This window comes from Sparus aurata, chromosome 3, assembly GCF_900880675.1.
Source record: "Sparus aurata chromosome 3, fSpaAur1.1, whole genome shotgun sequence".
Taxonomy (NCBI): Eukaryota; Metazoa; Chordata; class Actinopteri; order Spariformes; family Sparidae; genus Sparus; species Sparus aurata.
In genome coordinates, this window is record NC_044189.1 from 19,206,952 (window position 1) to 19,222,714 (window position 15,763).

General features: G+C 43.9%; 1 protein-coding gene across 1 annotated transcript in view; it reads right to left on the reverse strand.

Moving 5' to 3' along the window:
* thsd7aa (thrombospondin, type I, domain containing 7Aa) overlaps positions 1-15,763 on the reverse strand; it is a 185,206-nt gene that overhangs the window by 23,122 nt on the left and 146,321 nt on the right. Inside the window, exons 18-22 of the mRNA XM_030411820.1 lie at positions 15,237-15,378; positions 14,976-15,091; positions 14,768-14,885; positions 1,390-1,535; positions 555-729 (exon numbers count right to left, since the gene is read on the reverse strand). Coding sequence (XP_030267680.1) covers positions 555-729; positions 1,390-1,535; positions 14,768-14,885; positions 14,976-15,091; positions 15,237-15,378 — 697 coding nt within the window. The remainder of the gene's footprint in view (positions 1-554; positions 730-1,389; positions 1,536-14,767; positions 14,886-14,975; positions 15,092-15,236; positions 15,379-15,763) is intronic.

Genomic DNA, 15,763 nt, shown 5'->3' on the forward strand with positions numbered 1-15,763 from the left:
TATTTTCTCAGCAACTTGCAAGAAACTGAATGCCTTTCACAGAGGGACAATTGCAGACTGCTGTTACAGGCATTCATTATCAGCTTTGTGAGAGCTTCTTGAATTGCCCGTCTCTCTCCTCCTACCTGTTAATATTAGTGCTGCATTGTGTGACGCACTTTGGAGCTCTTGAAGCTCATTCAATCAAACGCACTAAACAGTAATTGCTTCCAACTGGAAGGTCTTTGTCATCGCTGTTGAAGCCTGGACTAAACAAAATTGACGGTAGTTTGCGTCAGTGCCTTCTTTTTCTTCTTTCTTCAAAATGCTTTGGGCTACCCTGTCTGACCTTTTGATTGCCTGTTAGACTTCCCTTTACCCATGTGTGCGATTTTATTGTTTCCAATCAATGTCCAAAACTCCAGTACCTGTTTTGATCATTTGAAAAGATATTTTAAAATAAGCATGGCTTGTTTGGTTGTTTGGTGTGAGGACGTAAACTTTTATCTGCTAGTATTTCACTGGTCTGGGACCAGTCTCTCTCCCTACTGCCAGAGCCTGTTTTGTCTTCTCACCTGGACATGGAGCAGTACAGGGTTCTTGCAGAATCATGTGTGTATCTCCGTCTACTGAGGGCGCCAGGTCTCCACACAGCTCATCATCCACTAGGCTGCTATCCTGCTCATCGGATCCATCCGACACAAAGCATGAGACATTTCTAAAGTGCAGACCTTCTCCACACCTCGCCCCCTAAAAGAACAGAAAACAAATATATGTATGGGTCAATGCTAGCCTTTATATTTAGTAAAGGTGTGAATCTTCACTTGCCTCACAAGTCGAACTGCAATTCAGCTGTCAACAATTCCAATATAAAAATGATTCTCAATGAATCTCAATGCGTGTCAGTGTATGGCATCCTTAATGATCTATATTACTGCACGTGCCTACTTTTCATCATTTAAATTCCCCTTTTATTCAGAAAGTCCTTCCAATAGTCAGGCCACAGCAGTCTACAAGAAAAAACTGTGTCTTTTCAAATCATAAACATTACAAAAACAAAACATTTATCCATCTGCAGTGCCTTTCACGTTTGTTTTAAGCTCCAATAATATTGTTTTTACATGGCAGCTTTAAGATAAGGCATTTATTGACTCTGCGGTTCACTCCTTCCTCAGAGTCCGACAGCAAAGTTGACTCAGATCCAGGCGGATTAGCTGGGCTTGCTGAAACACACGCAAACAGATTTTATGGGAGAAATTTAAAAGTCTCTCTAGTCACACAGTGGCCTTAACTGTGTGACTATTTATTTATTTATTCTTAATAATATATGTAACTGTTTTATTATTGTAGAGAAGCTTGGAGAATATATGGTAAAATTTGAAGCAGACGGTTGGGTGGAGGATTACTGACCTCAGTCTTGCACTCAGACCAGCTGCTGTATCTCCAGCTGTAACAGGGCTTCACCAGGCAGGGCTTCCACTGCTCCATCTGGGATGGACATGGCCTCCCGTCACCCTGGGGTGCCTGGATTACTGTCCGCTTTCTCCACAGCTTGCCTGCAGAAAGGCAGATCAAAAAAAAAGAGGAAAAAATTAAAAATGTATTCATGAGGACTGGAATGCTGCATTTGACCTGTCCATAGTTCAAGCCTTGTTACAATCAGGAACACAGTCAGGTCAGAGCAGTGAGAAGAATGTGGATGTGTAAAAGGATTTGAATGAAGGAAATGGATTTTTCTGTCAAGGTGACCTCTGGGCCTTTTGCAACTGGAGATTGTCAAATATAAGCTGGCTGGCTCAAATGTTAACAAAGGCCTGGTAAAAACGCTCAGGGAAGAAAAATCCCCTGGCTCACACAGTAAATTCAGCACGATAAAAATGTCCATAACACTAACAAAATCTAACAGCATCAAAGGCACCAAACTTTAAAACAGTTTTAAATCCACCAATTACACAATAAGGTCACTTTAATGGAAGCATGTGTATTTGCACTTCTGTATTTGTGCATGTAGTGTGTGCCATTATTATTCCATGAACAGTATTCAGTTGTAAAATATTTCGACCAACTCAAATCTTAAATCCATACATCCTCAGTCAGTGCCGTGACATCATCACATTCCCTTCCCTGCAGTGTGGAGGAGAGGTGTACTAACTGATCCAGTCATCATAACTGATGGTAGAAAATTAAAGATTAAATCAAATACAGATGAAACTTCTTAAAACTTCCTCTTCATTACCAGGTCCTAGGTCAGACCCGGAGGAGTCTGTGAATGGAAGGAAATTCCCTGTGATGATGTAGTGAACACAGGGCAGTATTTGATGTGTGAGAGAATGTGATTCCCATACCACAACATATTTAATAATTATTAGGCTACCATATCATGAGGCCGTCAATAATATGCTTTAGCTTTTCATTTTTCAACAGTACTGCATGAAAGTGAAAGTAATATTGCAGGGGAATTTGTGATTTAACAGGATGAAAAAACTGTGTGCAGCACTCATCTGAGCGGCTGACTATCTTCAGTGGTGCTGGGACAAACTATTATGGTGTCAGAGCTATTTTCTTATTTTACATTGCAGTTATCTAAATGTAGTTTCTCATGCTGTTAGATTACTGCTGGAACACATCGTCAGGTGTGTGCAGGGATCAAAGCACAAATGTCTTTTTGTTTTTCGTGCCACAGTAAAAATTTCATTTTTGAAAGGCCCATTCAAGCATCACAAGTAGTATGTTAGTATTTGGTTTGAATAGTTCACTAGCTGTGGCTGCTTACGCATGAACTATTACGCTCAGGTGACACATTTTCAGCAGAAATGGTTGTCATTAAGCTGAATAATAATTTAAGTTATACATCAGTTTTCTGATATTTTTACCAGAAATTATTCGCGCAGTGGCAGATGATAAAAGAGATTCAATCAGTTTATAAAAGTGTGTTCACAAACATCCTCTGCTTATCTTGGGAGGTGACAGAGGTCCAAGACATTATTAGAATTACAGTGCATCTCTTTGTTCTCATTCAGTGGCCATCCCAACCGGTCTCCCAGCCCCCCACACTCATTGGCGGCTGCAGGAGTTTTTTTCAGCCTGCATCTACAGACACAAAAACCACAGACAGTGTGAGCTGTCATGCTTACTCTCTAAACTCGGACTAAGGAGCCGTCCAGACGGGCGAAAACAATCTTTTTTTTCTCTGTCTTCCTCGGCATCGTTTCAAGAATATTCACGTCCACACGGATCCACTGAAAACAACCGATAACACTGTAGTTCATATTCCAAGCCTCTAGGTGGCGCTTGACATTCACCAAAAACGGAGAAGAAGACACGGAGCATGCGCAGTAAGCTTCGCTCGCTGTAAACAAACAGACAGTAGACGGAGAAACCGAACACAGCAAGAAGAAGATGAAAATGACTAGTGCAAGGAAACCAGAATCGTTCGTGTGGACCGCTAATGAGGTCGAACTGCTGCTGCGACACACACTCAACTACAAGGAGAGTAAGTTGCAAGAAAGGCTCAATATCTTCCGTGGCACGAACACGAGCATGTAGTCCGCCATTGTTGTTGTTGTTGTTGTTATGAGACGTTGCGGGGTGGGGCGATGGTGTCATCGTTTTGGAAAGTATGCAGATTCACCGTCCACACGAGAACGGGAGGGCTGCGTTTTTGGATTTCTCCACCCTGAGACCCGTTTTCAAAAAAGTGCGTTTTCAGGCGCTGCGTTTTCAGGATCCGTGCGGACGGTCGGCTAAAACGATGCAATACGTGTGCGTTTTCGCAAAAGAGCGTTGTCGTCTGGACGGGGCCTAAGAGTGTCTAAACCTGGCTGTGCTGATAACACATAAAGAAGGAATCTGTTACTACACTGCCTTTTCATCCAGTAATATTCTATAAGGAACATTTTTGATGTAGTACTTGGCTGAAATAGAGAAAGCTTGTCAACAAGAAGTCCCCGCCATTTTATTAATGTACTATGAAAGCAGAGGCTAAAAATACTGATAAAACTGGGAAAAAGGGGGAAGAAATATTTCACCTCTATAAAAGTTCCAGAGCAGACAGAGAGGAGGAGACGAGAAAACGTATCAACATCGTCATTCCCTGTCGCGGGAATATCTGAGAATCTCAGAATGATATTCAATGAACATCATTTCCCAGTTCACTTTAAACCTACCAACATGGTGAGGAAGAGACGTGTCCATCCTAAGGACAAAACACCCAGGCATAAACAGAGTAATGTAGTTTATGCTGTTCAACGTAACCAGGACTGCACAGATCTGTACAGTGGGGAGACAAAACAACCTCTCCATTAACGAATGGCACAACACAGGAGGGTCAACTCCTCAGGTCAAGACTCTGCTGTCCACTTACATCTGAAGGAGAAATATCATTCCTCTGAGGACAACAATATGAACATCGGACAGATGGTTTGAAAGAGGAGTAAAGGAATCTATCTATATCAAACTGGAATCGCCGTCTTTGAACAGAAGAGATGGCCTAAGACATTATTTATCACCCACCTACAATGCAGTACTCAGTTCCCTCCCCAGACAGCTTAACAACCATTCACACCTGGGCTCACCTAGTACTAGCAACCCACATGAAGGCTGGTTGGGTAAACGACCCACAAGCGGCCCTAAGGACTCTGAAACTCAGAGCTCACACGTGTCTTTAATGACTCTGTAAGGACACTCCCACACAGGGTTTAAAAGTCTGTAAACTTCGCAACAGTTAGTTAGAACTGAGGAAGCCTGTTGGATGAGAGGTGAAACATTGTGCATAATTTGGGCTCGTAAAGCAGTCAGTCTGACTGCTGTAAACATACAAATACTGCAGTGGCAATGGACAGATGCATGGACTTTCACTGTCCTCACACTGCTAAGGGACAACGTGAATGGAAGAATGAAAAAAACATTTCCAGTCTCAATCTCAGACACCTACAACCTGTTTTCCATGCCAGAAATATGCACTTTCTTCATCTTCCTCTCGGCTGTTGTGATTCACCGTTCACTGTAGTCACCTATTTATGAGAGGGTTGATAGTAATCCACCCACGACACTAATGGCAGATTAGTGTCAAGTATGACATATTCCTTGCCAAAAGAAACATGACAGTCATGTTACATAACCTGCCAACATGTACTGTAATAGATGCACCTTGTGTTTAGAGCGCAGGGAGAAATTAAAACTCCCCTGGGAGAACATGAACGCTTTTCATCTCATTCTTAGTATGCTGTTAAACCAACACCATAAGCTTACAGAGGCTTTTGTCATGACAAATGATACACAAATTACAAATTGTCATTGGATCAAGGGGCAGTTATAGGATCAGACTTATAGGGGTGCTCAGCTCCCATAGATTTAAATTTGAAAAGTTACTGTTTTGCCACCATAACAATCTTCCCTATCTGTCCACTTTCTCATCTGTTTTTTGCTACTCATGCTCTCTCACTGTTACCATCCATCCTCGTCTTTCCCTTTTTGCACTGACAATCACACACAAACATACTGTATGCAGCTAGAAGGTGACATAAAATCCGCTAATAAATACAGCAAACAGAGCATTTATAACACAAATAAATGTAAGGGGAGGTTCCACTTTTAAAAACTGTATATTCGTACACTGCTTAATCACGTGAAATCATTGTGGACTCTACTGCAATGAATGTGGCAAAAACAGTAGCTGACATTATAACTACGTCAGCTTCACACTTGCTCTCTGGCCTCCTCCGGGGCAACATAGTCAGTTAATATCAAAATCTTTTTTTCACCTGAGCCTGGCTGTTTTGCAGGGGGAATAATGTAACCTATATCAATCTATGGAAAAACAAACATTTCTTTGGAGCCATGTACGAATTTTTAAACATTCTCAGCCATTTTTGCTTTTCTGCTTTCAAATTCATGTTGCTTCATACATAACAAAACAAAGGCAGAAATAACGGGACGTAACATACCCAGTTGTCATTAACTTGAGTCATCTTAACTTCACCTGTCTTTCCCTGGGTCTCAGCTGTACATCCACAGTAACATACAGAGGAGAGACACTAGTGCCACAGTAAATTACAACAAAACTGGACACACACTGTGTTGAAATGAACACACATGCTTATGGTGCTCTCCTTGCAGGGGACATGGCATTGTTTGGGGTCGAGCGGTGGGTGGCAGTGATGGCCACTGGGAAAAAGAAGGCCTGTTCCAGCTGTCACTATCAGTGTTTGGTAAAGAACACACAATAGTATTTTTATCAATGCACACAGGATGGACACATCCAGGAAAGAAGATGTGTTTTCACACCACCTCATTGATAACAGCACCTTGCTGCTTCGAGGTATGTCCATTTGCTTGCAATAAAAAAATCCTGCTCATTGCTATTCCTGGCTCCAGAACAGAAATTGGCTTCTCCAGGAAAGTAAGTCCTCACAGCCAGCTTGGAGATAAAGAGAAACACATAAAGGAAAGATGTCTTCCTGTGGCCTACCTGCTGTTTTTCCAAACAAAGAAATAAATCCTTGTTTGCCTGGGGACAGATTAAGGTTACTACCATGACTAAAGCCTGTATTTGTTGCGTACGGTTTGCTCTTGTTGCCTCTGGCTGCTGCTCTTTTCAAGGACTCGTGAAGAGGAGAGTGCTCCCTGAGCCCCAGAGCACATACTTTAAGGACCAACAATCAATGACCTGATCCTGTGGATTTACATGCATGGAGATTATTATCCCTCTCTCAGTTGGTTTAGGGCTACGGTACCATTGTTTCTCACATCATAAAGCATTTGTGGCTTCCACCATTACCCTAGGAGAGGCTGAAGTTCTTTAGCTCACATCTTACAGAAGAGCGCTGCCAGCCTACAGCAGTGATGGATCAACCACATTTGTAAACCCCCCAAAAATCAGCAAGCCTCATTACACAACACATCAAGAAAGCACACAAATACAGCGCAATTCAATGGCCTCCATAGTGTATTGTAAGGGCAGTCCAAAAGAATATACAGTGCAAAAAGACCCTCAAACAATATTTCATTCCCCACAACACTGCAAGTCATGTTCTCAGTCTGTAGCTATCTGTGTATTTCCAAATCCCCAGTTCTAAAAAGAGTGAGGCCTCTTGACTACACTCACTCTCTGTGTGTCTGGCGTCATCTCCACTACAGACAAGACACACGTCACTTTCTCAGTCTGTAGCTGTTTGTGCATTTTGTATGCTAGAACAGTCAGCAGTCCTCCCTCAGGGATCCCCAGTTCTACACAGAGTAAGGCCTCTTTAATCAGACAGTCAGCCCTGTGTTTTTTGCCAGATGCTCAGGCATTACCTCCACTCCTGCAGTGCAGACAAGACAGGCTCTTGGGATTAAACTGCCAAGTGATGTACTGCGGTTTTTGGAGAGAGTACATGAAGGAGAACAGATGATCCGCATCAGGAGAACAGGTGATCTACACATGAAATTGCAGACTTTTTTGGCACCAGGGGGTTGGCAGGTTAGCAGCACGGGACAAACTGATTACACCAGCCAGACATGACAAGGAACCATTCAAAGCCCCTCCCCACAGAGCAGCCTGCCGTGCACGAGCAGGCTTGTAGCCATGGTAACAGAGACAGCGTATTCAAAATAACAACAAAATAAGCCCTGATTATTCTATTTCTGACCAATACAACTAAATTACGATGACGAGTGGCTCATGGCGATCACTGTAGTAAAACGAGTAAAAGACCATATTCCTCACATTGCGGTTGATGGAGTTACCAGGTAATCATTCACGTAATCATCATCACGATACTGCCTTTCTGAAGCGTAACATTATTTCTCTAAACATATTCAACCACTTAAGAGTGTCCTGACCACAATCGTTATAACTGCCCGGTCACTTGAAAGACATTTTTGCCAACCAATAGCCATGAAGACGGAGCTAAACACCGGAGTTAGCATACAAGCTAACAAGCGAGATTTAGCAGCAAGCTACATAGCTCGACTGCAGCATCGTAAAGCAATATGCGCCATTGCAAATATTACTGTAACTGCCAACACCATAGCCTTGTGGTTAAAACAGAGAATGAAACATAGATATCAAGCAGCGGTCCTTACTTGTCCAGCAGAAAAGTCCTTACAAATCCTGCAGCTCTATCCACCTCTGAAATGACGCTCCAATATTTATCTTAGTTTTCTCTCAGGTTCGGTCCAATTCTTCCTTTTTACACTGCTTTTCTTTATCAGTCTTCTTATTTCTTCCCTTTGACGTGGGCAATGGTGGAGCATTTTCGTCTGTTCTCCGCCATTGTTTACAGTTTGAGTTTCAGCTGGAACCTATCTGACCAGGTGAGAGAAGGCACTGCACCTGTGCGGGGGAGGGGGGCTGCAGCAGCACATGTACAAGATTGATTGACACTACTCAGACATTCCCCTTAGCTCTGATTGGTTGTGTTGACCCAGGAGTGGTGGATTCTAGTAAATCAAATTACAGCCACTGGGTGGAGCCACAGATATTGGATTTTTACACAGCTGACATCATAATGACAATTTTAGTAAATATAACAAATCAAAAGTTACAGACTACTGCTTTAAGGTTAGTGGGTACTGGGAAATTCTCTACTGCCTTTGCCTTGTTTGGATCCAATTTGATACCTGTCGCACGCACCTTGTGACCCATAGAGGGAGGCTTAGAAGAGGTTACACTTCTTCATGTTGATGATTAACCTGGCTTCTCTGACTTTATGTAAGAACACCTGAAGGTCCCTGAAGTGCTGTTCCAATTCTGGAAAGTAGATAATGATATCATCGTGGTACACAAAAAAAATGCTGTGTCTCAGTTCTCCCAAAGTAATTTCCATCAGCCTCTGTGAGTTGCTGATGTGTTTTTGTGACCAAAAGTCATGACCCCAAACTGGTTGAGTTCGAATGCATATGTAAAGGCAGTTTTGTCCCAGCTGCTCTCATCCATTAGACACTCCATTTCTCTGGATCAGATCACTGAACTGCCGCTTTCCCTCTCTATCCAACGGAACTCTCTCCGCAGCCTTGTGAGCCAGTTCCACATCCAGGCTGGAGAGAGTAGGATGAGCCACGCTTTGGGTGCCAATAGCTGAATAAAAGAAAAACAGGCCCTTCCCAGGCCCTTCGAAACAGTATTTTTTCCTGCTGTCACTCCTGAACCCATACAATTTCTGCCCCACATCCATTTGCAGCCCACTGAGACTCATGAAGCCCAGCCAGTCCTGGGGCTGGCTAGGCCAGGCTCTCAGATGAGATGATTTGCTCTCTCTGGCCTAGGCCAGGCTCTCAGATAGATAGAATTACTTTAATGATCCCAGACAGGGAAATTATTTTGTTACAGCAGTAGTGGGTTCGCAAATAAAACACTTTGTACATAAAATAAATAGAAGGCAATATATACATAGTGTATATATACAATGCACAGTGTGCTATAAACAATAAACAATAACAATATATACAACAAAACAAAATATGCAAAATATATTATAAACAATAATAATATATACAAACAGTAGAGAGACCAGAGTTCTCTGTCAGGCAGAGGTGAGAGAGTTATTGTATAAAGTGATGGCTTGTGGCAGGAAAGATTTCCTGTATCATTTGCTACGACAGCGAAGCTGAAGCAGCCTTCCGGAGAAGGTGCTCCGCTGTCTGACCAGTGTGAGTTGGAGAGGGTGGACAGGATTATCCATGATGGATATCAGTTTTTTCAGTGTCCTCCTCTCCACCACAGCCTCCAGGGTGTCCTGTTTGCAGCCAATCACAGAGCCAGCCTTCCTGATCAATTTGTTGAGTCTGTTGGTGTCGCTGGCTCCGATGCTGCTTCCCCAACAAACTACAGCAAAGAAAAGTACACTGGCCACCACAGACTGATAAAAGATCTTGCTGCACACGTTGAAGGATCTCAGCTTCCTCAGGAAGTAAAGTCTGCTCATCCCCTTCACCCCCTTTAGTGTTAGATCTCCAGTCCAGTCTGTGGTTGATGGTAACACCAAGGTACTTATAATCCTCCACCGCCTCCTTATCCTTTCCGAGAATGCGCAGTGGTTGGAAAGCTGTCTTCCTTTTCTTCCTGAAATCTATCACCATCTCTCCGATCTTGCTGATGCTCAGCCGCAGGTGATTCTGTCCAGTCCACTCCACAAAGTTGTCCACCAGTGCTCTGTACTCCTCCTCCTGTCCCTCACTTATACACCCAACAACAGCCGAGTCGTCAGAAAACTTCTGCAGGTGACACGACCCGGTGTTGTACCGAAAGTCAGTGGTGTATAAGGTGAACAGGAAAGGAGACAGTACAGTCCCCTGTGGAGCTCCTGTATCACTGACCACTGCATCAGGCAGAACACTGCCCATACGGACAAACTGTGGCCTGCCTGTCAGGAAGTCAGCAATCCAGGAGATCATTGTGTCGTCTACACCCATCACCTGCAGCTTCTCCCCCAGTAGCAGTGGCTGAATGGTGTTAAAAGCACTAGAGAAATCAAAGAATGTGATTCTCACAGTGCCTCCTCCACCATCCAGGTGCGAATGGGCTCATTGCAGCAGGTAGATGACAGCGTCATCAACTCCCAAGTGGGTCTGGTGGGCAAATTGCGGAGGGTCTAGCAGAGCTCTCACCTGCGGCCTCAGGTTGGCCAAGACCAGTCTCTCCAGCACCTTCATGACGTAAGATGTGAGGGCCACTGGTCGGTAGTCATTGAGGTCTGATGGTGTTGACTTCTTTGGAACAGGAAGCAGGCAGGACATCTTCCAAAGCACTGGTATTCTCTCCTGACCCAGGTTCAGGTTGTAGAGGTGTTGTAGGACAGGAGACAGCTGGCTGGCACATGTCTTCAGGATCCTGGGGCTGATACCGTCAGGGCCTGCAGTCTTCTGCTGGTGGAGTCTCACCAGCTGTCTCCTAACCTGGCCTGGAGTCAGTCATGCGGGGGAGGCTGCTGATGTCTTCAGTGGAGGACGAGGAGGTGGAGGAGGAGGTGAAGGTGGAAGAGGAGCAGGAGGAGGTGGAGGAGGAAGAGGAAGAGGAGGAGGAGGGGGTGTCAGGGAGACGACAGAAGGCTGTGAGCTGAACCTATTGAAGAATCTGTTCAGCTCGTTTGCCCTCTCCAGGCTGCCCGATGACTGTCTGCCGCTCACCTTACACCCAGTGATCTGCTTCATACCAGTCCACACATCCCTCACATTGTTCTGCTGAAGTTTGGCCTCCAGCTTCCTCCTGTGGGTGTCTTTACAGGCCCTCAGCATATCCCTGAGTTCATGCTGCACTCTCCTCAGTTCTCCCTGTCTCCAGACGTGAACGCCCTCTTCTTCTTGTTAAGAAGGGCTTTCAGGTCATTGGTGATCCACGGCTTATTATTAGGGAAGCAGCGTACAGTCCAGGTTGGCATGGTGGTGTGTTCACAGAACCTGATGTATTCTGATGCAGTTGGTCAGTAGTGCATCAGCAGCCTCCTGAGTCCACCTCCTCATGCTCCTAGTGTGGACAGGCTGCCGCTGAACAAGAGGGATATACTTAGGGGTCAGCAGGACCAGGTTGTGGTCAGATCTTCCAAGTGGGGGAGGGCTGTGGGACTATATGCGTCCTTAGCATTTGCATATAAAAGATCCAGTGTGTTACAGTCTCTGGTGGGGCAGTCAACATACTGGTGAAATGTTGGGAGGGTTTTGTCCAGTGAGACATGATTAAAATCCCCAGTGATGACAATAAATGTGTTTGGATGCTGCGTCTGTATCTGGGCAACAGCGGAGTGGATGACGTCACAGGCCACCGCTGCATCAGCTGAAGGAGGAACGTACACACCGATGATGATAGCGGACGTGAATTCCCGGGGCAAATAATAGGGCCTTATCCCCACAGTCAGCAGTTCAATGTCCGGGGTACAGAGACGTTCCTCCACATGAACATGTCCGGGATTACACTACCTCTCACTCACATACAGTTTTTTACTGCCACAAATAATATTTGTGTCAATTGTTTGATGGTTTGTTGCATGTTTTATTTTTGCACTGTTTATTTTATGGATAATTGTTTTGTTGCAAGAGTTAGTAGGAACTTGTTTTCGACCTGTGTTGCAGGCGGGACAGATTTGGTTGCAACACGTCAAGCAGGAAGAAAAAATTTGTACGAGAAAGTTGTAAGCGGGAGCGTGCAAGCCTCCAAAAATACGTTTTCTTAAGTTTTTGCAGATATATGTACTGCTCCATTGAAGACACCCTTTTGTATTAAGTATTACGATTTTTGGACATTTTATTTTTGGCGTTGCAAAAGTTTCTGAAGTGGACTCATTCCCTCATGGTTATGTGCAGCCAGCGAGGTACGCTAGTGTCTGTCACGTTGTGTCGTCCATATGTGTTTGGATTCTGTGTTTTTTGTCACATGCTAATGTTGTCTTGTAATTGTACGCTTTGGCAGTTCGACGGTGACTTGTGGTGGTTTGAATGAAGAAGGCGAATAAAGTCATCTGTATTGAAGGAAGAATCGTGGTCCCGTGTATTTCCTTGAGGGAGTGATACAGTGCAATCCCTCCTCCTTTCTTCTTTCCGCTGCTTGTCACGTCCCTGTCCGCCCGAACAGTGCTGAAGCCGGGTACCGCCACGCTGTGGTCCGGGATGTGTGAGTGGAGCCATGTCTCCGTGAAACACAACACACTGCACTCACGATATTCCCTCTGAGACTTTATAGGCGCGGCAAGCTTGTCAGTCTTGTTCCCCAGAGACCCCAGAGAGATGAGATGATGTGCTCTCTCAAAAACTGAACATGCAGTCAAGGAGTTCATTCTGTACTTTCTTAGATGTTTCTTTAAACACAGTAGCACCCTGCAGATGTTCTTGTACTGCAGCATCTAGTGATGCTACAAAATCCACCAGTCCTCAGAAAACACTTAGATTTTCTGCGTGTTGTCTTTCATCATGGCCACACATGGCTAGCTCATCAGGCCCGAGCTCTACCAAAGATGCCAAAACGCATAGCATTTTCCATGTGGCTCATGGCTTGTTCATGCCTATTCACTTTTTATGCAAGCTTTAAATCGCTCATACCTGACTGGATTCATGCTGGTTTGGTTCCTGCTGTTTGATGGGAACAGCCTCATGAAAAAGACGGGGTGTACTTATTCCTCTGTCTTGTGCTTGTTGTATTATAACGATGTCCGGCTGGTCGGGTCCCACCTCTTTCACCTCTCAAACAGCGCTGTATTCAGCTACTTAAGTGAACTTTCTTTCTATGCTCTATACTCTGTGTCCCACTCTATCATACAAGTCTCCTCCAACTTTCCACAAACTTCTGCATCATCTGCTCCATCGGTTCCTTCTCCCACTGTTTATCACAGCCTTGAGAAGGTGAAAGTCAGCACACAGCAGGCTCCTATCTCTTGTATTACAGCAAGTGAAGTGTGCACATACAATTTGTAAAATGAGGAACTATGGCTCTAAGATTTTTGTGCCCAGTGCTGGAAATAAGTCATCTCTCAGTAACTTTACACAATTTAGAACATTTTTAATCTACGTTTTTATTGCAGATTATACATGTTACTCACTAACTGTATCAATTTAGATTGCTGATTTGAATATATGTAGTCTTATTCAATGAAGGTTTAAATGATTCTTCTTCATATATGACTGGTGGGGCGACCCCCAAGCATCCCTATTGACAAGCTGCCACTGCCTACAAGAGACTGATACCGCCAGAGTGCATCACAAATATATCAGCAAGCCTCCGTACACAACACAGCAAGAAAGCACTGTATTTATCTTACTGTGAGACGTGAATTTACGACTTCAGTTGAAATTAAGAGTTAAAAGGGGCTTTTACTTTCACATCCCTGTGGTGTAGGTTGCATGGGGGCATGGGCATTTTTTAATTCCCTTAGAAAAACTGCTTTGCAACTGGGCACATGACATCTGCAGATAGAGATCATGTGAATGAACAGGCACAACCCTGCCATGGACCCTGTGTTGATTTTGATTCCTCAGTCTAAGGATTTGATATCTGAAGGCTAAACAGCAGCCAGCATCTTGGTCCTTCTCCTGTCAACTTTGCTGTTTAAGAGTTACTGCAGTATGGGAAAGGAGAACACACTCAGCCCATGTATTGTGCTGTGTTGTTCTGAAAGAGCTTTGTCACATAACCCAAATGATGTCATCTTAGATTTTGATCAAATCACAATTTTCATCAGTGGATGAAAGTATTAGAATTATAGATGACACAATTTCCAAATTTCTGACCACCTTAATACCAAACTAAATTGTTGGAATACTCGTGAATGCTTTTTAGTGCTGTGTCCTGCAAGAGACTATAACAGTGTCTCCTTATCAAACCAGACAGTGATCAGTTCTTCCAGATATGTAAAGGATTCCAATGAAACACAGCAGCTGCAAACATTAGGTCACATGAACTGGCAAATAACTCATTCACGAAATTGATTGGAGTTGTGTCATCTTCCATCATGAACGTGCCCCAGAGATAATCTTATAAGTTAACCGAGCAACTTAGCCAAGACTGTGCTGTAAGATGATGTGTTCTGCATTAAACCATGATGGGGGAAACGGTCGTTATCATCGGAGAATAACACCGTTGACTTTATCTAGTGTCACACAGAATAAAATCACCCTGTGGTCACATATATTGTATTTATGTATGTATTATTGTATTCACCTGCATGACATTGTGTCAGAGTTGGACACACATTGAAACCCCCATTTTCAGAAGATGCAGATGCATTAATTTGTTCTGAGACACTTCAATATCAACATGATCAAGAGTTAGGTTACTGTGGCATGGAAACACATGACTAGAACTATAAGCACATCACAGTACCTGCCAGTCCACAGGTATGAGTGCACTCGGACCATGGTGACCAATCAGACAGTTGACAATTGACGGGACATTCCACCACACAGGAAGCATTCATCTGCCACTTCCTCTCTAGGCCCAGCTGCAAGAGAGAAGAGGGTGCTATTTACTCAGTTTTTTTTTTTAAATTAAAGTATTGGATGGCTTTAACAGGAAATGCTGCACTACCCACCTCTTTGCAGAACTTGAGGTCAACAGATTTGCCATCGCTCCGCACACAGTCTAGCATGCGTGTTTTGATGCCATTTCCACACACTGCTCTATCACTGAGTTGACAGGTGCTCCAATCTGCAGGGAGATTTCATCAGCAAATACAACACACAGAGTCACTCAACCTCACGCACCAACAACATTAATGTATTATTTATTGGACTCCTGTAACTTCTACTGCCTCTGATAATTGCATGTAGTTAACACTCGCTCTCAGTCTCACCGGTGATGTTGTAGGAGTAATGGAAGCAATTGTTGTTAAGTTTGCATGGCTCTGTCTCTTTAGTCGGAGGACATTCCTTCTCTTCTCCTGGCTGGCGAAGTGGGTAAGAACTCCTCTCCCGTGTGGTGTTCCCATTGCAGGGCTGAGGAGCAGAAAAGGGAACCGTTACTCATTCATCCATACTGTTATAGCATCAGCATAAATGACAAGCAAACAGCCTGTGTTAGTGTCCTATGTCAAAAAAGGTCATAACATTTCACCTAGAATTCTAAGTTTCCTGCTGTGTGCCTTGTCATGATGCTATGGAGTTTTTACTGACATGTCTGCATAGCAATGCCAAACAACAGGTCACAAGCCCAATAAAGATCTACTTGTGATCTAAACCATAGAGATACCATAAAGATTTACCATAGATTAGTGTTTTTTAAACATGGTTGTCGGCGCCACCTGCCCTGCATATTTTAGCTGTTTTCCTGGTCCAGCACACCTGATTCAAATGATCAGCTCGTCAGCAAGCTCTGCTGAAG